The following is a 23,082-nucleotide window of genomic DNA, read 5'->3' as shown; positions in this document are numbered from 1 at the left end:
GTCTTCACTGGTTTCATTCTGTTCAGACACTGGATTCAACTCAGTCCCGTTCCTGGGGATTACCCCACTCGTTTCATTCCGTTTCGGCACATCACCAGAGGTAACTCCACTGGCAGCATTTATTAAATTCTCGGATGTCTCTACACCGGCTGCATTCAGCTCATTCCCATTCCTGTATGACCCTCCACTGGCTGCATTCAGCTCATTCCCAGCCCTGGATATCTCTCCACTGGCTGCATTCAGCTCATTTCCAGCCCTGGATATCTCTCCACTGGCTGCATTTAGATCCTTCCCAACACTGGATATCTCACCACTGGCTGCATTCAGCTCTTTCCCAGCCCTGGATATCTCTCCACTGGCTGCATTCAGCTCATTTCCAGCCCTAGATATCTCTCCACTGGATGTATTCATCTCGTTCCAAGCCCTGGATATCTCTCCACTGGCTGCATTCAGCTCATTCCCAGCCCTGGATATCTCTCCACTGGCTGCATTTAGATCCTTCCCAACACTGGATATCTCACCACTGTCTGCATTCAGCTCTTTCCCAGCCCGGGATATCTCTCCACTGGCTGCATTCAGCTCATTCCCAGCCCTGGATATCTCTCCACTGGCTGCATTCAGCTCATTCCCAGCCCTGGATATCTCTCCACTGGCTGCATTTAGATCCTTCCCAACACTGGATATCTCACCACTGGCTGCATTCAGCTCTATCCCAGCCCTGGATATCTCTCCACTGGCTGCATGCAGCTCATTCCCAGCCCTGGATATCTCTCCACTGGTTGCATTCAGCTCATTCCCAGCACTGGATATCTCTCCTCTGGCTGCATTCAGCTCATTCCCAGCCCTGGATATCTCTCCACTGGCTGCATGCAGCTCATTCCCAGCCCTGGATATCTCTCCACTGGCTGCATTCAGCTCATTCCCAGCCCTGGATATCTCCCCACTGGCTGCATTCAGCTCATTCCCATTCCGAGCTATCTTTCCACTGGTATCATTTTCTTTGGACACATTCGTGTATATTTCTTCATTGGTTACTTCAGGATCATTCCCGTCTTTGCGAGCCTCTCCACTGGGCGCATTTTGTTCATTCCTGGATTTAATTCCACTGGTTCCATTCAGCACATTTGCATTTCGAGACGATTCTCCACTGGAAGCATTCCTTTGGGAGACTGGCCTTTCTGTTCCTCCACTGGCTGCATTCAGCTCATTCCCAGCCCTGGATATCTCCCCACTGGCTGCATTCAGCTCGTTCCCAGCCCTGGATATCTCTCCACTGGCTGCATTCATCTCGTTCCCAGCCCTGGATATCTCTCCACTGGCAGCATTCAGCTCATTCCCAGCCCTGGATATCTCTCCACTGGCTGCATTCAGCTCATTCCCAGCCCTGGATATCTCTCCACTGGCTGCATTCAGCTCATTCCCAGCACGGGATTTCTCCCCACTGGCTGCATTCAGCTCATTCCCATTCCGAATTATCTTTCCACTGGTATCATTTTCTTTGGACACATTCATGTATATTTCTTCATTGGTCACTTCTGGGTCATTTCCGTCTTTGGGAACCTCTCCACTGGGTGCATTTTGTTCATTCCTGGATTTAATTCCACTGGTTCCATTCAGCACATTCGCATTTCGAGAGGATTCTCCACTGGAAGCATTCCTTTGGGAGACTGGCCTTTCTGTTCCTCCACTGGCTGCATTCAGCTCATTCCCAGCCCTGGATATCTCCCCACTGGCTGCATTCATCTCGTTCCCAGCCCTGGATATCTCCCCACTGGCTGCATTCAGCTGATTCCCAGCCCTGGATATCTCCCCACTGGCTGCATTCAGCTCATTCCCAGCCCTGGATATCTCTCCACTGGCTGCATTCAGCTTATTCCCAGCCCTGGATATCTCTCCACTGGCTGAATTCAGCTTATTCCCAGCCCTGGATATCTCTCCACTGGCTGCATTCAGCTTATTCCCAGCCCTGGCTGTCTCTCCACTGTTTGGATTCTGCTCATTCCCAGCCCTGGACATCTCTCCACTGGCTGCATTCAGCTTATTCCCAGCCCTGGATATCTCTCCTCTGGCTGCATTCAGCTCATTCCCAGCCCTGGACATCTCTCCACTGGCTGCATTCAGCTTATTCCCAGCCCTGGATATCTCTCCTCTGGCTGCATTCAGCTCATTCCCAGCCCTGGATATCTCTCCACTGGCTGCATTCAGCTCATTCCCATTCCGAGCTATCTTTCCACTGGTATCATTTTCTTTGGACACATTCGTGTATATTTCTTCATTGGTTACTTCTGGGTCATTCCCGTCTTTGGGAACCTCTCCACTGGGTGCATTTTGTTCATTCCTAGATTTAATTCCACTGGTTCCATTCAGCACATTTGCATTTCGAGACGATTCTCCACTGGAAGCATTCCTTTGGGAGACTGGCCTTTCTGTTCCTCCACTGGCTGCATTCAGCTCATTCCCAGCCCTGGATATCTCCCCACTGGCTGCATTCATCTCGCTCCCAGCCCTGGATATCTCCCCACTGGCTGCATTCAGCTCATTCCCAGCCCTGGATATCTCCCCACTGGCTGCATTCAGCTCATTCCCAGCCCTGGATATCTCTCCACTGGCTGCATTCAGCTTATTCCCAGCCCTGGATATCTCTCCACTGGCTGAATTCAGCTTATTCCCAGCCCTGGATATCTCTCCACTGGCTGCATTCAGCTCATTCCCAGCCCTGGCTATCTCTCCACTGTTTGGATTCTGCTCATTCCCAGCCCTGGACATCTCTCCACTGGCTGCATTCAGCTTTTTCCCAGCCCTGGATATCTCTCCTCTGGCTGCATTCAGCTCATTCCCAACCCTGGACATCTCTCCACTGGCTGCATTCAGCTTATTCCCAGCCCTGGATATCTCTCCTCTGGCTGCATTCAGCTCATTCCCAGCCCTGGATATCTCCCCACTGGCTGCATTCAGCTCATTCCCATTCCGAGCTATCTTTCCACTGGTATCATTTTCTTTGGACACATTCGTGTATATTTCTTCAATGGATAATTCAGGATCATTCCCGTCTTTGGGAACCTCTCCACTGGGTGCATTTTGTTCATTTCTGGATTTAATTCCACTGGTTCCATTCAGCACATTCACATTTCGAGAGGATTCTCCACTGGAAGCATTCCTTTGGGAGACTGGCCTTTCTGTTCCTCCACTGGCTGCATTCAGCTCATTCCCAGCCCTGGATATCTCCCCACTGGCTGCATTCAGCTCATTCCCAGCCCTGAATATCTCTCCTTTGGCTGCATTCAGCTCATTTCCAGCCCTGGATATCTCTCCACTGGCTGAATTCAGCTTATTCCCAGTCCTGGATATCTCTCCACTGGCTGCATTTAGCTTATTCCCAGCCCTGGGTATCTCTCCGCTGTTTGGATTCTGCTCATTCCCAGCCCTGGACATCTCTCCACTGGCTGCATTCAGCTTATTCCAAGCCCTGGATATCTCTCCTCTGGCTGCATTCAGCTCATTCCCAGCCCTGGATATCTCTCCACTGGCTGCATTCAGCTCATTCCCATTCCGAGCTATCGTTCCACTGGTATCATTTTCTTTGGACACATTCGTGTATATTTCTTCATTGGTTAATTCAGGATCATTCCCGTCTTTGGGAACCTCTCCACTGGGTGCATTTTGTTCATTCCTGGATTTAATTCCACTGGTTACATTCAGCACATTCGCATTTCGAGAGGATTCTCCACTGGAAGCATTCCTTTGGGAGACTGGCCTTTCTGTTCCTCCACTGACTGCATTCAGCTCATTCCCAGCCCTGGATATCTCCCCACTGGCTGCATTCAGCTCATTCCCAGCCCTGGATATCTCCCCACTGGCTGCATTCAGCTCATTCCCAGCCCTGGATATCTCCCCACTGGCTGCATTCAGCTCATCCCCATTCCGAGCTATCTTTCCACTGGCATCATTGTCTTTGGACACATTCGAGTATATTTCTTCATTGGTTACTTCAGGATCATTCCCGTCTTTAAGAACCTCTCCACTGGGTGCATTTTGTTCATTCCTGGATTTAATTCCACTGGTTCCATTCAGCACATTCACATTTCGAGAGGATTCTCCACTGGAAGCATTCCTTTGGGAGACTGGCCTTTCTGTTCCTCCACTGTCTGCATTCAGCTCATTCCCAGCCCTGGATATCTCCCCACTGGTTGCATTCAGCTCATTCCCAGCCCTGGATATCTCTCCTCTGGCTGCATTCAGCTTATTCCCAGCCCTGGATATCTCTCCACTGGCTGCATTCAGCTCATTCCCAGCCCTGGATATCTCCCCACTGGCTGCATTCATCTCGTTCCCAGCCCTGGATATCTCCCCACTGGCTGCATTCAGCTCATTTCCAGCCCTGGATATCTCCCCACTGGCTGCATTCAGCTCATTCTCAGCCCTGGATATCTCTCCTTTGGCTGCATTCAGCTCATTTCCAGCCCTGGATATCTCCCCACTGGCTGCATTCAGCTCATTCCCAGCCCTGGATATCTCTCCTCTGGCTGCATTCAGCTTATTCCCAGCCCTGGATATCTCTCCACTGGCTGCATTCAGCTTATTCCCAGCCCTCGATATCTCTCCACTGGCTGCATTCAGCTTATTCCCAGCCCTGGATATCTCTCCACTGTTTGGATTCTGCTCATTCCCAGCCCTGGATATCTCTCCACTGGCTGCATTCAGCTCATTCCCAGCCCTCGATATCTCTCCACTGGCTGCATTTAGCTTATTCCCAGCCCTGGATATCTCTCCTCTGGCTGCATTCAGCTCATTCCCAGACCTGGATATCTCCCCACTGGCTGTATTCAGCTCATTCTGAGCCCTGGATATCTCTCCACTGTTTGGATTCTGCTCATTCCCAGCCTTGGATATCTCTCCTCTGGCTGCATTCAGCTCATTCCCATTCCGAGCTATCTTTCCACTGGTATCATTCCCTTTGGACACATTTGTGTATATTTCTTCATTTGTTACTTCAGGATCATTCCCATCTTTGGGAACCTCTCCACTGGGTGCATTTTGGTCATTCCTGGATTTAATTCCACTGGTTCCATTCAGCACATTCGCATTTCGAGAGGATTCTCCACTGGAAGCATTCCTTTGGGAGACTGGCCTTTCTTTTCCTCCACTGGCTGCATTCAGCTCATTCCCAGCCCTGGATATCTCCCCACTGGCTGCATTCAGCCCATTTCCAGCCCTGGATATCTCACCACTGGCTGCATTCAGCTCATTCCAGGCCCTGGATATCTCTGAGCTGGCTGCATTCAGCTCATTCACAGCACTGGATATCTCCCCACTGGCAGCATTCAGCTCATTCCCAGCCCTGGATATCTCCCCACTGGCTGCATTCAGCCCATTCCCAGCACTGGATATCTCACCACTGGCTGCATTCAGCTCATTCCCAGCCCTGGATATCTCACCACTGGCTGCATTCAGCTCATTCCCAGCCCTGGATATCTCCTGACTGGCTGCATTCAGCTCATTCCCAGCACTGGATATCTCCCCACTGGCAGCATTCATCCCATTCCCATTCGGAGCTATCTTTCCAATGGTACCATTCTGTTTAGACACATTCGTGTAGATTTTTCCGTTGGTTACGTTTGGCCTTCCTGTCTCTCCACTGGTTCCACTCAGCTCTTTCCCAGCCCTGGAGGACCGTCCACTGGCTGCATTCAGCTCATTCCCAGCCCTGGAGGACCCTCCACTGGCTGCATCCAGCTCATTCCCAGCCCTGGATATCTGTCCACTGGCTGAATTCAGCTCATTCCCAGCACTGGATATCTCTCCACTGGCTGCATTCAGTTCATTCTCAACCCTGGATATCTCTCCACTGGCTGCATTCAGCTCATTCCCAGCCCTGGATATCTCTCCACTGGCTGCATTCAGCTCATTCCCAGCACTCAAAATCTCCCCACTGGCTGCATTCAGCTCATTCTCAGCGCTGGATATCTCTCCTCTGGCTGCATTCAGCTCATTCCCAGCCCTGGATATCTCTCCACTGGCTGCATTCAGCTCATTCCCAGCCCAGGCTATCTCTCCACTGGCTGCATTCAGCTCATTCTCAGTCCTGGATATCTCACCACTGGCTGCATTTGGCTTATTCCCAGCCCTGGATATCTCACCACTGGCTGCATTTGGCTTATTCCCAGCCCTGGATATCTCACCACTGGCTGCATTCAGCTCTTTCCCAGTCCTGGATATCTCTCCACTGGCTGCATTCAGCTCATTCCCAGTCCTGGATATTTCTCCACTGGCTGCATTTGGCTTATTCCCAGCCCTGGATATCTCTCCACTGGTTCCACTCAGCTCATTCCCAGCCCTGGAAGACCGTCCAATGGCTGCATTCAGCTCATTCCCAGCCTTGGCGAACCGTCCACTGGCTGGATTCAGCTCATTCCCAGCCCTGGATATCTCTCCACTGGCTGCATTTGGCTCATTCCCAGCCCTGGATATCCCTCCACTGGCTGGATTCAGCTCATTCCCAGCCCTGGGTGTCTCTCCACTGGCTGCATTCAGCTCATTCCCAGCACTGGATATCTCTCCACTGGCTGCGTTCAGCTCATTCCCAGCCATGGAAGTCACTCCACTGGCTGCATTTGGCTCATTCCCAGCCCTGGATATCTCTCCACTGGCTGTGTTCGGATCATTTCCAGCCCTGGATATCTCTCCACTGGCTGCATACAGCTCATTCCCAGCCCTGGATATCTCTCCACTGGCTGCGTTCGGCTCATTCCCAGCCCTGGATATCTCTCCACTGGCTGCATACAGCTCATTCCCAGCCCTGGATATCTCTCCACTGGCTGCACTCAGCTCATTCCCAGCCCTGGATATCTCTCCACTGGCTGCATTCAGCTCATTCCCAGCCCTGGAAGGGCCTCCACTGGTATCATTGTGTTCAGACACATTTGTGTATCTTCCTCCACTTGTTGCAGTCAGCGTATTTCTGTCTTTGGAAAGCCCTGTTACATTGAGCTCATTCCTGGATATATTCCAACTGCTTCCATTCAACACATTCCCATTCCTGGAACTCTCTTCAGTGGTTTCATTCTGGTTAGATACATTCCCGGATATCTCCCCATTGGATGCATTGAGCTCATTCCCATTCCTGGAGCTCTCTCTGCTAGTGCCATTTCCGTTAGACAGTTTGCTGGATAGATCTACATTGGTTACAATCAGCTCATTTAAAATCCTGGAAAACACTCCACTGGCTGGATTCAGCTCATTCTCATCCCTGGAAAAAATTTCACTGGCTGGATTCTGCTCATTCCCATCCCTGGAAAACACTCCACTGGCTGGATTCAGCTCATTCCCATCACTGGAAAATACTCCAATGGCTGGATTCAGCTCATTCCCATTCCTGGAAAATACTCCACTGGCTGGGTTCAGCTCATTCCCATTCCTGGAAAACACTCCACTGGCTGGATTCAGCTCATTCACAGTTTTCGATATCTCCACATTGGTTGGATTCAGCCCATTCCCAGCCCTGGATATATCCCCACTGGCTGCATTCAGCCCATTCCCAGCCCTGGATACCTCCCCACTGGCTGCATTCAGCCCATTCCCAGCCCTGGATATTTCCCCACTGGCTGCATTCAGCCCATTCCCAGCCCTGGATATATCCCCACTGGCTGCATTCAGCCCATTCCCAGCCCTGGATACCTCCCCACTGGCTGCATTCAGCCCATTCCCAGCCCTGGATATTTCCCCACTGGCTGCATTCAGCCCATTCCCAGCCCTGGATATCTCCCCACTGGTACCATTTGGTTCAGACACATTCGTGTATATTTCTTCATTGGTTACTTTTGGATCATTCCCATCTTTGGGAACCTCTCCACTGGTTGAATTTTGTTCATTCCCGGTGTTGGGAAACACTCCACTGGTTACATTCAGCACATTCCCATTCCTGGAAATTTCTCCACTGGAAACATTCCTATGGGAGACTGGCCTTTCTGTCCCTCCACTGGCTGCGTTCAGCTCATTCCCAGCCCTGGATGTCACTCCACTGGCTGCATTCAGCTCATTCCCAGCCCTGGATATCTCTCCACTGGCTGCATTCAGCTCATTCCCAGCCATGGATATCTCTCCACTGGCTGCATTTGGCTCATTCCCAGCCCTGGATGTCACTCCACTGGCTGCATTTGGCTCATTCCCAGCCCTGGATATCTCTCCACTGGCTGCATTCAGCTCATTCCCAGCCCTGGATATCTGTCCACTGGCTGCATTTGTCTTATTCCCAGCCCTGGATATCTCTCCTCTGGCTGCATTCAGCTCATTCCCAGCCCTGAATATCTCTCCACTGGCTGCATTTGTCTTATTCCCAGCCCTGGATATCTCTCCACTGGCTGCATTCAACTCATTCCCAGCCCTGGATATCTGTTCACTGGCTGCATTCTGCTCATTCCCAGCCCTGGAAGTCACTCCACTGGCTGCATTTGGCTCATTCCCAGCCCTGGGTATCTCTCCACTGGCTGCATTTGGCTCATTCCCTTCCCTGGATGTCACTCCACTGGCTGCATTTAGCTCATTCCCAGCCCTGGATATCTCTCCACTGGCTGCATTCAGTGCGTCCTCAGCCCTGGATATCTCTCCACTGGCTGCATTCAGCTCATTTCCAGCCCTGGATATCTCTCCACTGGCTGCATTTGTCTTATTCCCAGCCCTGGATATCTCTCCACTGGCTGCATTCAACTCAATCCCAGCCCTGGATATCTGTCCACTGGCTGCATTCAACTCATTCCCAGCCCTGGATGTCACTCCACTGGCTGCATTCTGCTCATTCCCAGCCCTGGAAGTCACTCCACTGGCTGCATTCAGCTGATTCCCAGCCATGGATATCTCTCCACTGGGTGCATTTGGCTCATTCCCAGTCCTGGAAGTCACTCCACTGGCTGCATTTGGCTCATTCCCAGCCCTGGATATCTCTCCACTGGCTGCATTCAGCTCATTCCCAGCCCTGGATATCTCTCCACTGGCTGCATTTGGCTCATTCCCAGCCCTGGATATCTCTCCACTGGCTGCATTTGGCTCATTCCCAGCCCTGGATATCTCTCCACTGGCTGCATTTGGCTCATTCCCAGTCCTGGATATCCCTCCACTGGCTGCATTCGGCTCATTCCCAGCCATGGATATCACGCCACTGGCTGCACTCAGCTCATTCCCAGCCTTGGAAGGGCCTCCACTGGTATCATTCTGTTGAGACACATTTGTGTATCTTCCTCCACTTGTTGCAGTCAGCGTATTTCTGTCTTTGGAAAGCCCTGTTACATTGAGCTCATTCCTGGATATATTCCAACTGCTTCCATTCAACACATTCCCATTCCTGGAACTCTCACCACTGGTTCCATTCCATTTTGACACCGTCATTTCCATTTGCCCACTGGCTGGTTTCAGCACAGTCCCAGTCCTGATTTTCTCTACACTGGTTAGATTCAACTCAGTCCCATTCCGAGCCATCTTTGCACCAGTTCCAGTTATTTCTGGTACAATCCTCATTGTCTCTTCACTGGTTATATTCTGTTTAATTCCAATCCTTGGTGTCTCATTGGTTTCATTCTGTTTAATTCCAACTCCAGTTGACTCTCCCGTGGTTATTTTCGGTTTCCTATCAATCGTCAATATCTTTTCATTCTGCTTAATTCCAATTCCAGATGACTCTTTGTTGGTCACATTCGGTTTAATTCCAATTGTCAATGTCTCTGCACTGGTTACACTCAGCTGTGATCCACTCCCACTGATATCTCCCCACACGGAGCAGTAATAGACGGCAGTGTCACTGGGCTGCACGTTGCTGATTGTCAGGATGAAGGTTTTATTGGACGTGTCTCGGGAAGGATGGAAACGCTCAGTGAAACCTGGACTCCGTCGTGTGTTGTTCTTTATATCATGGGTTAAAACCCTCTCCATATCTTTCCCTGGCAGCTCCCGGTTCCAGTGAACATCGGTGTGTGTCACTGCGGCGTTCCGCATGGTGCACTGTAACCGTGCAGTCTGACCCTCTGTGACACGTTCCAGACGCGGAGACTGGATAAGGACTGGAGCATTCGCACCTTTAAGAGAGAAATACCAGTAAATTAAAAGGTGCTTGGTACCTCGAGTGTTCTAAGTGAAACTAAGTTTCACGCATCTATCCCTCTAACCTAAATGTTTATTTCCTTACAGCCCATCTAATTTCCTTTTGAATCATTCATTTTCTCAGTTTCCATCCCCTCCGTAGGCAGCGAGATCCGTGTAAAAATATTCTTACTCACATCCCCATCTAACTCTTGCCCAGAAGGTTAAGTGTGCTTTTTAATCACAACCAATGGGAAGAGATATTCTTTTCTGTCTTACCCTAATGTTTTTTAAATCTTGTACATCTCGATAAAACCTCCCCTCACTCTCCTTTGCTCCAAGAAGGACAACTGAGCTCCTCCAACCAAACCCTACAACTAAAATCTCGCATTCCCATCTCCATTACTGTGTCTGTAAATCTGGACTGCTGGTAACATGGAAGAATAAAAGATGTTAGTTGAACGAGATAAATTACCCGATTGACAGTGTGTCACTGTGTCCTCACAAACAGGAACACTGACCGCTATTAACTGCTGCAGTCCCTGAGGTGTAGGTACACCCACTGTGCTGTTAGGGAGGGAGTTCCAGGATGTTACCCCAGTGACAGTGAAGGAACGGCGATATATTTCCAAGTCAGGGGGGGTCAGTGACTCGGAGGGGAACCTCCAGCTGGTGGTGTTCCCAGGTATCTGCTGCTCTTGTCCTTCTAGATGGTAGTGGTTGTGGGTTTGGAAGGTGTTGTCTAAGGAACCTTGGTCAGTTACTACAGTGCATTTTGTTGATGGTACACACGGCTGCCATTGTGCGTCGGCGGTGAAGGGAGTGATTGTTAGTGGATGGGGGTAACAATCAAGTGGCTGCTTTGTCCTGGATGGTGTTGAGCTTCTCGAGTGTTGTTGGAGCTGCACTCATCCAGGCAAGTGGAGAGTATTGCATCACACTCCTGACTGGTGCCTTGTAGATGGTGGACAGCCTTTGGGGGGGGGGGGGGTTCTGGAGGTGAGTTACTTGCTTTAGGATTCCTAGCCTCTGACCTGCTCTGGAAGCCACAGTATTAATGTGGCTGGGTCCAGTTCAGTTTCTGATCAATGGTAACCCCCAGGGTGTTGATTGTGAGGATTCAGCGATGGTGATGCCATTGAATGTCAAAGGGCAGTTGTTAGATCCTCTCTTGTTGGTGACGGTCATTGCCTGATACTTGTATGTCGCAAATGTAATTTGTCAGCCCCGAGCCTGGATATTGTCCGGGTCTTGCTGCATTTGGACAGGGACTGCTTCATTATCTGAGGAGTCACGAATGGTGCTGAACATTGTGCTGTCATCGCAAACATCCCCACTTCTGACCTTATGATGGAAGGGAGGTCATTGGTGAAGCAGCTGAAGATGGTTGGGCCGAGGACACGACCCTGAGGAACTCCTGCAGTGATGGTCCTGGAGCTGAGTTGATTGACCTCCAACCACCACAACCATCTTCCTTTGTGCCGGGTACGACTCCAACCAGCGGAGAGTTTCCCCCCTGATTCCCATTGGCTCCAGTTTAGCTCGGGCTCCTTGATGCCACACTCGGTCAAACGCTGCCTTGATGTCGAGGTCAGTCACTCTCACCTCACGTCTGGCATTCAGCTCTTTGTCCATGTTTGAACCAAGGCTGTAATGAGGTCAGGAGCTGAGTGACCCTGGCGGAACCCAAACTGAGCGTCCGTGAGCAGGTTATTGCTGAGTAAATGCCGCGTGATAGCGCTGTTGCTGACTCCTTCCATCACTTTGCTGATGATGGAGAGTAGCCTGATCGGGCGGTAATTGGCTGGGTTGGATTTGTCCTGTTTCTTGTGTACAGGACACACCTGGGCAATTCCCCACATTGCCGGGTAGATGCCAGTGTTGTAGCTGTACTGGAACAGCTTGGCTAGGGGTGCGGGATGTTCTGAAGCACAAGCCTTCAGTACTATTGCCAGGATATTGTCAGGGCCACAGCCTTTGCAGTATCCAGTGCCTTCAACCCTTTATTGATATCACTGGAGTGAATCGTCTTGGCTGAAGACTGACATCTGTGATGCTGGGGACCTCCGGAGGAGACCGAGATGGATCATCCACTCGGCACTTCTGGCTGAAGATTGTTGCGAATTCCTCAGCCCTGTCTTTTGCACATATCCGATCCAAGGAAGAAGCATACAGATTGACCAAGAAAAATAATAGGTCTGAGGATTGGGAGCAGTTTAGAATTCAACAAAGAAGGACAAAGGGATTGATTAAGAAGGGGAAAGTACAGTACGAGAGGAAGCTTGCAGGGAACATAAAGACTGACACTAAGAGTTTCTACAGATATGTGAAGAGAAAGAGATTGGTAAAGAGAAATGTAGGCCCCCTACAGACAGAAACAGGGGAATGCGTAATAAGGGACAAAGAAATGGCCGAGCAATTGAATACATACTTTGATTCTGTCTTCACAAATGAGGACACAAATCAGATCCCAGAAATGCTGGAGAATGAAAGGTTTAGTGCGAGGGAAGAACTGAGGGAGATCACATTAGCTGAGAAATGGTGCTGGGAAAACTGATGGGATTGAAGGCGGATAAATCCCCAGGGCCTGAGAATCTGCATCCCAGAGTCCTTAAGGAGGTGTTTCTGGAAATAGTGGATGCATTGGTGGTCATCTTCCGGGATTCTATACACTCTGGAACTGTCCCTGCTGATTGGAGGGTAGCTCACATAACTCCGATATTCAAAAAGGGAGGTAGAGAGAAAGCAGGGAATTATAGACCAGTGAGCCTAACATTGGCAGTGGGGAAAATGCTTGAATCCGTTATCAAGGACTTTAGAGTGGAACATTTAGAAAGCAGTGGCAGGATCAGTCAGAGTCAGCATGGATTTATGAAGGGAAAATCATGCTTGACAAATCTGTTGGAATTGTTTGAAGATGTAACCAGTACAGTCGACAAGGGGGAGCCAGTCGATGTGGTATATTTTGACTTTCAGAAGGTGTTTGACAAAGTCCCGTATAAGAGATTATTGTGCAAGATTAAAGCCCATGGGATTGGGGGAAATGTATTGAGGTGGATAGAAAACTGGTTGGCAGAGAGGAAACAAAGAGTAGGGATTAATGGGTCCTTTTCAAATTGGCAGGCAGTAACCAGTGGGGTACCGCAGGGATCGGTGCTGGGACCCCAGCTATTCACAATATATATTAGTGATTTGGATGAAGGAACAAAATGGAACATCTCAAAGTTTGCAGATCATAGCAAGTTGGGTGGGAGGGTGAACTGTGATGAGGATGCAGGGATCCTACAGCAGGATCTGGACCGGTTGGGCGAGTGGGCAAAACAATGGCAGATGCAGTAGAATTTGGATAAGTGTGAGGTTATTCACTTTGGAAGCAAAAACAGGAAGGCAGATTGCTACCTGAATGGTTGTAAATTGGGAGAGGGGAGTGTGCAGCGGGACCTGGGTGTCCTTGTGCACCAGTCACTGAAGGTAAGCATGCAGGTGCAGCAGGCGGTAAAGAAGGCTAATGGTATGTTGGCCTTCATTGCGAGAGGTTTCGAGTATAGAAGCAGGGATGTGTTGCTGCAATTGTACAGGGCCTTGGTGAGGCCACACCTGGAGTATTGTGCGCAGTTTTGGTCTCCTTCTCTGAGGAAGGATGTTCTTGCTCTTGAGGGAGAGCAGCGAAGGTTTACCAGACTGATTCCAGACTGTCATATGAGGAGAGATTGACTAGGTTGGGATTGTTCTCGCTGGAGTTCAGAAGAATGCGAGGGGATCTCAAAGAGATTTATAAAATTCTAACAGGACTGGACAGGGTAGATGCAGGGAAGATGTTCCCAATGATGGGTGTGTCCAGAACCAGGGGTCACAGTCTGAGGATTCAGGGTAAACCATTTCGGACAGAGATAAGGAGACATTTCTTCACACAGAGAGTGGTGAGCCTGTGGAATTCATTACCACAGGAAGTAGTTGATGCTAAAACATTGAATATATTCAAGAGGTGGCTGGATACAGCACTTGGGGAGAATGGGATCACAGGCTATGGGGAGAAAGCAGGATTAGGCTATTGAGTTGGATGATCAGCCATGACGGTGATGAATGGCGGAGCAGGCTCGAAGGGCCAAAAGGCCTCCTCCTGCTCCTATCTTCTATGTATCTATGTATCTATGTATGTGCTGGGCTCCTCCATCATTGAGGATGGGGATATTTGTGACGCCTCCTTCTCCAGTGAGTTGTTTAATTGTCCACCACCATTCACAGCTGGATGTGGCAGGACTCGAGCTTAGATCTGACCTATTGGTGAGGAATCGCTTCGCTCTGTCTGTCACTTGCTGTTTATGCTGTTTGACACACAAGTAGTCCCGTGTTGAAGCTTCACCAGGTTGACACCTCAGTTCTCGGTCTGCCTGATGTTGCTCCTGGCACGCTCTCCTGCACTCTTCACTGAACCAGGGTTGATCCCCTGGCTGGGTGGTAATGGTAGAGTGGGGGATATGCCGGGCCAGGAGGTTGCAGATTGTGGCGGAGTACAATTCTGCTGCTGATGGCCCTCAGCGCCTCATGGGTGCCCAGTCTGGAGTTGCTGGATCTGTTTGAAGTCTATCCCACTTAGCACGGTGGTCGTGCCACACAACACGATGGAGGGTATCCTCAATGTGAAGACGGGACTTTGTCTCCACAAGGACTGTGCGGTGGTCACTCCTACCGATACTGTCCTGATTAGATACATCTGCAGCAGGCAGATTGGAGAGGATGAGGTCAAGTATGTTTTCCCTCTTGTTGGCTCCCTCACCGCCTGCTGCAGTCCCAGTCTAGCAGCTCTGTCCTTTAGGACCCGGCCAGCTGGGTCTGTGGTGGTACTACCCAGCCTCTCCTGGTGATGGACATTGAAGTCCCCACCCAGAGCATATTCTGCGTCCTTGCCACCCTCAGTGCTTCCTCACAGGATCACAGAATCACAGAATGGACAGTGCAAAAGGAGGCCACTTGGCCCATCGAGTCTGCACCAGCCCTTGGAAAGAGCACCCCACTTAACCCTGTAACTTCGTAACCCAACCCAACCTTTTTGGACACTAAGGGCAATTTATCATGGCCAATCCACCTAACAGCACGTGTTTGCACCGTGGGAGGAAACCGGAGCACCCGGAGGAAACCCACGCAGACACGGGGAGAACGTGCAGACTCCGCACAGACAGTCACCCAAGCCGGAATCGAACCCGGGCCCCTGGCGCTGTGAAGCAACTGTGCTAACCACTGTGCTACCAAGAGGTGTTCAACATGGAGGAGGACTGAGTCATCAGCTGATGGTGGCTGCTACGTGGTAATCAGCAGGAGGTTTCCTTGCCCATGTTTAACCTGAAGCCAGGAGACTTCATGGGGTCCAGAGTCAAAATGAATGGCTTCAGTGTCTGAGGAGTCACCACTGAACATTGTGTAATCATCGACAAACATCCCCATTTCTGACCTTATGAAACAGCTGAAGCTGTTGGAGTCTGGGACACTACTCTGAGGAACACTGTGTGAAAATTCAAATGTTCTCGAACACATTTTCAGTTCAATTATTCTGAATATTCCAGTGTTATGCATTTTAGAAGATTGAGGGGAGATCAAATTGATGTAAAAATGATGATTAAAAGGTATTGTCATGTGAGAGCACCTTTAAGAAATGGGTGTTTAAGAAATGTACGTTTAAGAAGTGGGTGTTTATCAGTGATGTCAGAGAGTGGGTGGAGCTGGGCTGTCTGTCAGCTTTTTACTTTCGTTTTAGGCTGTTTGCTGCCGGGCGTGTTCTAGTTTCGTTTTCAGAGCTGGATAGCTGCAGTCACAGCCAGAAGGGGTATGAGTCTCTCTCGCTGTAATCTAAAGACTGTAAATCGATCCTTTGGTGATTTAAAACTAATAACTGCTCTCAATAGCGAATTTAAACCTGATCTTTGTGTTTTAAAGGTTTTTCAAGTCTTATGGATGTTAAAAGGACAGCTTAAAAATTAGAACATAGAACATAGAACAATACAGCGCAGTACAGGCCCTTCGGCCCACGATGTTGCACCAAAACAAAAGCCATCTAACCTACACTATGCCACTATCATCCATATGTTTATCCAATAAACTTTTAAATGCCCTCAAGGTTGGTGAGTTCACTACTGTAGCAGGTAGGGCATTCCACGGCCTCACTACTCTTTGCGTAAAGAACCTACCTCTGACCTCTGTCCTATATCTATTACCCCTCAGTTTAAAGTTATGTCCCCTCGTGCCAGCCATATCCATCCGCGGGAGAAGGCTCTCACTGTCCACCATATCCAACCCCCTGATCATTTTGTATGCCTCTATTAAGTCTCCTCTTAACCTTCTTCTCTCCAACGAAAACAACCTCAAGTCCATCAGCCTTTCCTCATAAGATTTTCCCTCCATACCAGGCAACATCCTGGTAAATCTCCTCTGCACCCGCTCCAAAGCCTCCACGTCCTTCCTATAATGCGGTGACCAGAACTGTACGCAATACTCCAAATGCGGCCGTACCAGGGTTCTGTACAGCTGCAACATGACCTCCCGACTCCGGAACTCAATCCCTCTACCAATAAAGGCCAACACTCCATAGGCCTTCTTCACAACCCTATCAACCTGGGTGGCAACTTTCAGGGATCTATGTACATGGACACCTAGATCCCTCTGCTCATCCACACTTTCAAGAACTTTACCATTAGCCAAATATTCCGCATTCCTGTTATTCCTTCCAAAGTGAATCACCTCACACTTCTCTACATTAAACTCCATTTGCCACCTCTCAGCCCAGCTCTGCAGCTTATCTATATCCCTCTGTAACCTGCTACATCCTTCCACACTATCGCCAACACCACCGACTTTAGTATCATCTGCAAATTTACTCACCCACCCTTCTGCGCCTTCCTCTAGGTCATTGATAAAAATGACAAACAGCAACGGCCCCAGAACAGATCCTTGTGGTACTCCACTTGTGACTGTACTCCATTCTGAACATTTCCCATCAACCACCACCCTCTGTCTTCTTTCAGCTAGCCAATTTCTGATCCACATCTCTAAATCACCCTCAATCCCCAGCCTCCGTATTTTTTGCAATAGCCTACCGTGGGGAACCTTATCAAACGCTTTGCTGAAATCCATTTCACTTAGTGTTGTCGTCTTTGGGGGTTGTATTTGAATTAATGGTTGCTAAGATGTTCACTGTCTGTTTTAAAAAGGTTAACTTGAGTTAATAGAATAAACATTGTTTTGCTTTAAAAATATTTTCGATTTCTGCTGTGCCACACCTGCAGAGTGGGCCGTGTGCTCCTCATACCACAATCTAGTAAAAGTTGTGGGTCAGGTGAACTCCATGATACACTTTGGGATTCTCTAAACCCTGGCCCATAACAAATTGGAGGCTCGTCGAGGATAAAAGTATATCTATTGGATTGGCTTAGTGAACTTAAAGACAGTGAGGGGTGAGCATATTGTGGGTGCTTTTCAGGTGTGGTATTTCAGTTTAAGTAGGGAGTGTGTTGTGGACAATGGCTCTTTCAGAGGCTCTAAAGTTTTTGGGGGTGGAGACGGTCACACGCAGTACCTTACAGACAGAGACTAAAAACAGACTTTTAGATTTGGCAAAAACATTGCAGTTAACATCACCTGACAAAATGCAAAAAGGTGAGGTAATTATGGCGGAGGCTAAGCATTTAAAATTGCCTGAGATACAGTCTGACTCATTTGAAAGTGGTTGAATACACTCGGTTTGTTCTCACTGGAACTACGGAGGTTGAGGGGCAACCTGATAGAGGTCTACAAAATTATGAGGGCCATAGACAGAGTGGATAGTCAGAGGCTTTTCCCCAGGGTAGAGGGGTCAATTACTAGGGGGCATAGGTTTAAGGTGCGAGGGGCAAGGTTTAGAGGAGATGTACGAGGCAGGTTTTTCACACAGAGGGTAGTGGGTGCCTGGAACTCGCTGCCGGAGGAGGTGGTGGAAGCAGGGACGATAGTGACATTTAAGGGGCATCTTGACAAATACATGAATAGGATGGGAATAGAGGGATACGGACCCAGGAAGTGTAGAAGATTGTAGTTTAGTCGGGCAGCATGGTCGGCACGGGCTTGGAGGGCCGAAGGGCCTGTTCCTGTGCTGTACATTTCTTTGTTCTTTGTTCTTGTTCTTTGAAATGGCAAAGATCCAATTGCAGATTAAGCAACTTGAACATGAAAAAGAATTAAAGCAGCTTGAATATGCAATGAGAGAAAAAGAAAGAGAACGGGAGATACAGATCTTGGAAAAAGAAAAGGAGAGAGAAGAAAGAAACAAAGAAAGAATAGCCCTTGCAGAACAAAAGAAAAGATATCAAGAGGAAAGGGAAAAAGAGAGAGTTTGAACTTCAGAAAATGGCTATGAAACATAACAATCAGTTAAAATTGGCAGACCTAAAGGGAAACGTACAGTGAGAAAGAGCGTCATAGTCGAAGGCTTGGTGGGGATCTATTGAAATATGTCCAAGCATTGCCAAGGTTTGACGAGAAGGAGGTGGAAGCCTTTTTCATTTCATTTGAGAAGGCAGCTAAACAAATGAAATGGCCACAGGACATGTGGGTGTTACTGATTCAAACAAAGCTGGTAGGTACGGCTAGTGAAATGTTTGCATCACTACGGGAGGAGGTATCTGGGACGTATGAGGAGGTGCAAAAATCCATCTTAGGTGCATATGAACTGGTGCCTGAATCTTACAGACAACGGTTTAGAAATTTAAGGAAATAATTTGGTCAGACATACATGGAGTTTGAAAGGATTAAACAGAGTAACTTTGATAGGTGGATGAGGGCTTTGAAAATAGACCAAACTCATGAAGCTCTCAGAAAAATTATACTTTTGGAGGAGTTTAAAAATTCAATTCCTGATGTAGTGAGAACACATGTGGAAGAACAGAGGGTTAAAACTGCGAGGTTAGCAGCAGAAATGGCAGATGATTATGAATTAGTTCATAAATCAAAGCTTGGTTTCCGACCTCAGTTTCAGCCTGTGAGGGATAGAAACTGGGACATGAGAAATACTCAAGTGGTAAAGGTAAAGGTGATCTGATGGGAGATAATAAAGAGAGTGTCCCTCAGATTAAAAAATAAATCCAGGAGGGTGGAAAAGAAATGAAAAGTTTAAAATGTTTTTACTGTAATAAACTTGGCCATGTAAAGTCACAGTGTTGGTGGTTGAAGAAAAGCACTGGGAAGGCTGATGTGGTAAAACAGGATAAGGCAGTGGGGTTTTTTAAAGTGGTAAAGGAAAGCCCAAGTGAAGCGAAGGAAGTGCAAAAGATTGTCCAGCCTGATCAAGAGGTGATTGATAAGAAGGTGCCAGATCTCTTTAAAGAATTTACTTGTGAAGTTTACTCATGTGTATCAGGAGGAGCAAGTAATGAAGTCACAATTTTACGAGATATGGGAGCTAGTCAATCTTTAATGGTACGAGATGAGGAGTTTTGTAATTTGGGAAGAATATTGCCAGAAAAGGTGGTAATATGTGGAATTCAGGGTGAGAGGAGTAACGTTCCATTGTATAAGGTAAGGTTAGAGAGTCCAGTGAAGAGTGGTGACGTGGTAATCGGAGTAATAAAGAAACTATCTTGTCCAGGAATACAGTTTATCTTGGGTAATGATATAGCTGGATCGCAGGTGGGAGTGCTGCCTCCTGTTGTTGATAAGCCAGTGGAAAATCAGACAACTAAAGTGTTGAAGGACAAGTATCCTGGGATTTTTCCGGATTGTGTAGTGACAAGGTCGCAAAGTCACAGGTTGAAACAAGAGGGGAAATCAAAGAGTGAAGATGAAGTTGAAGTGCAATTATCAGAAACGATTTTTGATCAGATGTTTGAAAAAGAACAAGAAAAGGTGGAGGATGAGTTTTCATAGAGTTTACAGTGCAGAAGGTGGCCATTCGGCCCATCGAGTCTGCACCGGCTCTTGGAAAGAGCACCCTACCCAAACCCAGTCGGATATTTTTAGTTCAGGAAAATTGGCAGAGTTCCAACAGAAAGATATAGAAATAAAACGGATAAATCAGAAAGCATACATGGAAGAGGAATCTGAGTGTATACGAGAGTGTTATTACCGTAAAAGTGGTGTCTTAATGAGAAAATGGAGACCTTTACATATGCAGGTGGATGAAAAGTGGGCAGAAGTTCATCAAGTAGTATTGCCGGTAGGGTATAGAAAGGAAGTGTTGCGAGTTGCACATGGGGTACCAGTGGGAGGTCATTTGGGAATAAAGAAAACTCAAGCTAAAATCCAGAAACATTTTTATTGGCCTGGACGACATAAAGATGTAGTTAATGATCTGTTGAGCAGCTCGCAGAAAAAAACTTTTCACTGTACCTCGGTACACGTGACAATAAACAAATCCAATCCAATCCAATCCAATTTTCAGCCAGACATGGATAGAATATTTCAAACATCTGATGGAGTTATTTGATTGACTTCAGGAGGCAGGTTTGGTGATAAACCTAGCCAAAAGTTAATTTGGGAAAGCCCAAGTCACTTTCCTGGGCCATACAATCGGACAGGGTCGAATGGTCCCACGGGATGTGAAAACAAAAGTTATTGGGGAGTTTCCGATACCCTCAACACGACGGGAAATAATGCAATTTCTTGGTGTGAGTGGAGTTTATCGGAAATTTGTACTGAATTTTAACAGTGTGGTCGCTCCACTGATGGACTTGCTGAAGAAACGTCGAAAATTTCAGTGGACAGCGGAGTTTCAACAGGCATTTGACTGCCTGAAAGCTCCTGTGTTGGAGAATTGCAAGGGATTCTGTGATCAGATTGAACTAAAGTATCTGACTTTAAAGAGAAATGTCGAGGCGTAGAGAAATAGATGGATCGTGCAGACACCTTCTTGTTCAAAGAGACTCAATCGAGAAGGATTTCAGTTGGAGGAAGAAGAATGAAAAAAAAATGGACTACATTATTATACCTGTTTGTGTGTGTTGTTTTTTGAAACGAAAAAGTATATTTACTGTGTGCATTTCTTAAAGGATAGTGAAAAGGTGAAAAATAAAACCATCTTGAAGTTGATGGTTTATTTTTTTTTCTTGTGGGGAGGTGTCATGTGAGAGTACCTTTAAGAAATGGGTGTTTAAGAAATGTACCTTTAAGAAATGGGTGTTTAAGAAATGTACCTTTAAGAAATGGGTGTTTATCAGTGATGTTAGAGTGTGGATGGAGCTGGGCTGTCTGTCGGCTTTTTACTTTAGTTTTAGGCTGTTTGCTGCAGGGTGTGTTTTAGTTTCGTTTTCAGAGCTGGATAGCTGCAGTCACAGCCAGAAGGGGTATGAGTCTCTCTCGCTGTAATCTGAAGACTGTAAATCGATCCTTTGGTGATTTAAAACTAATAACTGCTCTCAATAGTGAATTTAAACCTGATCTTTGTGTTTTAAAGGTTTTTTAAAAGTCTTATGGATGTTAAAAGGAAAGCTTAAAGGGTGACTTAGTGTTGTATTCTTTGGGGGTTGTATTTGAATTAATGGTTGCTAAGATGTTCACTGTATGTTTTATAAAGGTTAACTTGAGTTAATGGAATAAACATTGTTTTGCTTAAAAAATAATTTTCGATGGCTGCTGTACCACACCTGTCGAGTGGGCCGTGTGCTCCCCATACCACAATCTAATAAAATATGTGGGTCAGGTGAACTCCATGATACACTTTGGGGTTCTCTAAACCCTGGCCCATAACAGTGTGGATAAAGTAGTCGGGGAGCAGATAGTTCCTCTTGTGGGGCATTCTAGACCGAGAGGTCATAACCTTTAATAGAAGAGGTAGCAAATTTAAAACAGAGTTCAGCGGATACTACTTCTCCCAAAGGGTTGTGAATCTATGGAATTTGCTACCCCAGAGTGCGGTGGATGCTGGGACAGTGAGTAAATTTAAGGAGGAGTCAGATTTTTAATTGGTAATGGGTTGAAAGGTTATGGAGAACGGGCAGGTCGGTGGAGTTGAGGCCAGGGTGAGATCAGCCATGATCACATTGAATGGTGGATCAGGCTCGAAAGGCGAAGTTGCCGACTCGTGCTCCTAGTTCTTTGGTTCGAAGAAAAAACTATTCTGTCTCATTCTACCTTCGAGCTCTTGGCCTGTAGCCCTGTAGGTAACAGTACCTCAAGCACCAATCTGGCATTCTTGATTAATAAGGGAATCAGCGTTATGCTGGGCTCCTCCATCATTGATGATGGGGATATTTGTGGAGCCTCCTCCTCCTGTGGCACAACTGCAGAGCTGAGATCTGATGGGGAGAAGGCAGGAGAATGGGGAGGAGGAACATATCGGCCATGATCGAATGGCGGCGCAGACTCGATGGGCCGAATGGCCTAATTCTGCTCCTGTATCATATCTTACAGTCTTATGGCTACCTGACATTTACTTACTGGTTACGTTCAGCTGGGTCCCTGCTCCATAAACCGAACCCCAGACACTGCAAATATAGATGGCGGTGTCACTGGGCTGCACAGCTTTGATGGTCAGGATGAAAGTGTTACTGGCGAGGTCCCTGGATGGATTTATATGATCAGCGACTCGGTGAGACCTGGTGATGTAGTTATACACGGAATGAGTCAGCAACCATCTCTTCTTGTATCCCTCGATCAGGCGTTCCCAGTAAACAGTTGTGTCGCCCACACTGTGACCTTCCATGGTGCATTGCATCTGCGCTGTTTTTCCCTCGAGTATCCTCAGCACTTCAGGATGCTGGAGCAGGACTGGAATTGTCTTAACTCCTGCCAATTGGAAAGTATTGTACAATCAGTCACATTGCCTCACTCTTTAATCCTTAAATAACCAATTCTTACCTGCACTGTCACAAATGGAGCGGCAGGGCAACCCGTGTTTAGCACTGATCCTTCACAGAGCCAGGGACCCGGGTTCGATTCCCGGCTTGGGTCACTGTCTGTGCGGAGTCTGCACGTTTCTCCCCGTGTCTGCGTGGGTTTCCTCCGGGTGCTCCGGTTTCCTCCCACAAGTCTCGAAAGATGTGCTGTTAGGTAATTTGG

The 23,082-nt window shown here is 47.9% G+C and overlaps 1 protein-coding gene across 1 annotated transcript; it reads right to left on the bottom strand.

The window, feature by feature from the left end:
* Window positions 1–2,972: 2,972 nt before the first annotated feature.
* LOC140425117 (uncharacterized) lies at window positions 2,973–22,805 on the bottom strand. Its single transcript, XM_072509069.1, has 5 exons — window positions 22,462–22,805; window positions 6,917–10,061; window positions 4,799–5,044; window positions 3,525–3,670; window positions 2,973–3,088 (listed from the first exon to the last, which is right to left on the bottom strand). The coding sequence occupies exons 1-5, from the start codon at window positions 22,736–22,738 to the stop codon at window positions 2,973–2,975; spliced, it is 3,930 nt and encodes a 1,309-aa protein (XP_072365170.1). The 5' UTR covers window positions 22,739–22,805.
* Window positions 22,806–23,082: the final 277 nt, after the last annotated feature.

This window comes from Scyliorhinus torazame, chromosome 1, assembly GCF_047496885.1.
Source record: "Scyliorhinus torazame isolate Kashiwa2021f chromosome 1, sScyTor2.1, whole genome shotgun sequence".
Taxonomy (NCBI): Eukaryota; Metazoa; Chordata; class Chondrichthyes; order Carcharhiniformes; family Scyliorhinidae; genus Scyliorhinus; species Scyliorhinus torazame.
This window is presented reverse-complemented; position numbering and strand designations above follow the sequence as displayed.

Coding starts and splice junctions, on each gene's coding strand:
- LOC140425117 (XM_072509069.1), bottom strand. CDS start 22,738: ATGCAATGCACCATGGAAGGTCACAGTGTGGGCGACACAACTGTTTAC. Junction 3,671..4,798: donor GCCAGTGGGGAGATATCCAG/GTCTGGGAATGA, acceptor AATTAAATCCAG/GAATGAACAAAATGCACCCA. Junction 3,089..3,524: donor GAATGAGCTGAATGCAGCCA/GTGGAGAGATAT, acceptor AATTAAATCCAG/AAATGAACAAAATGCACCCA.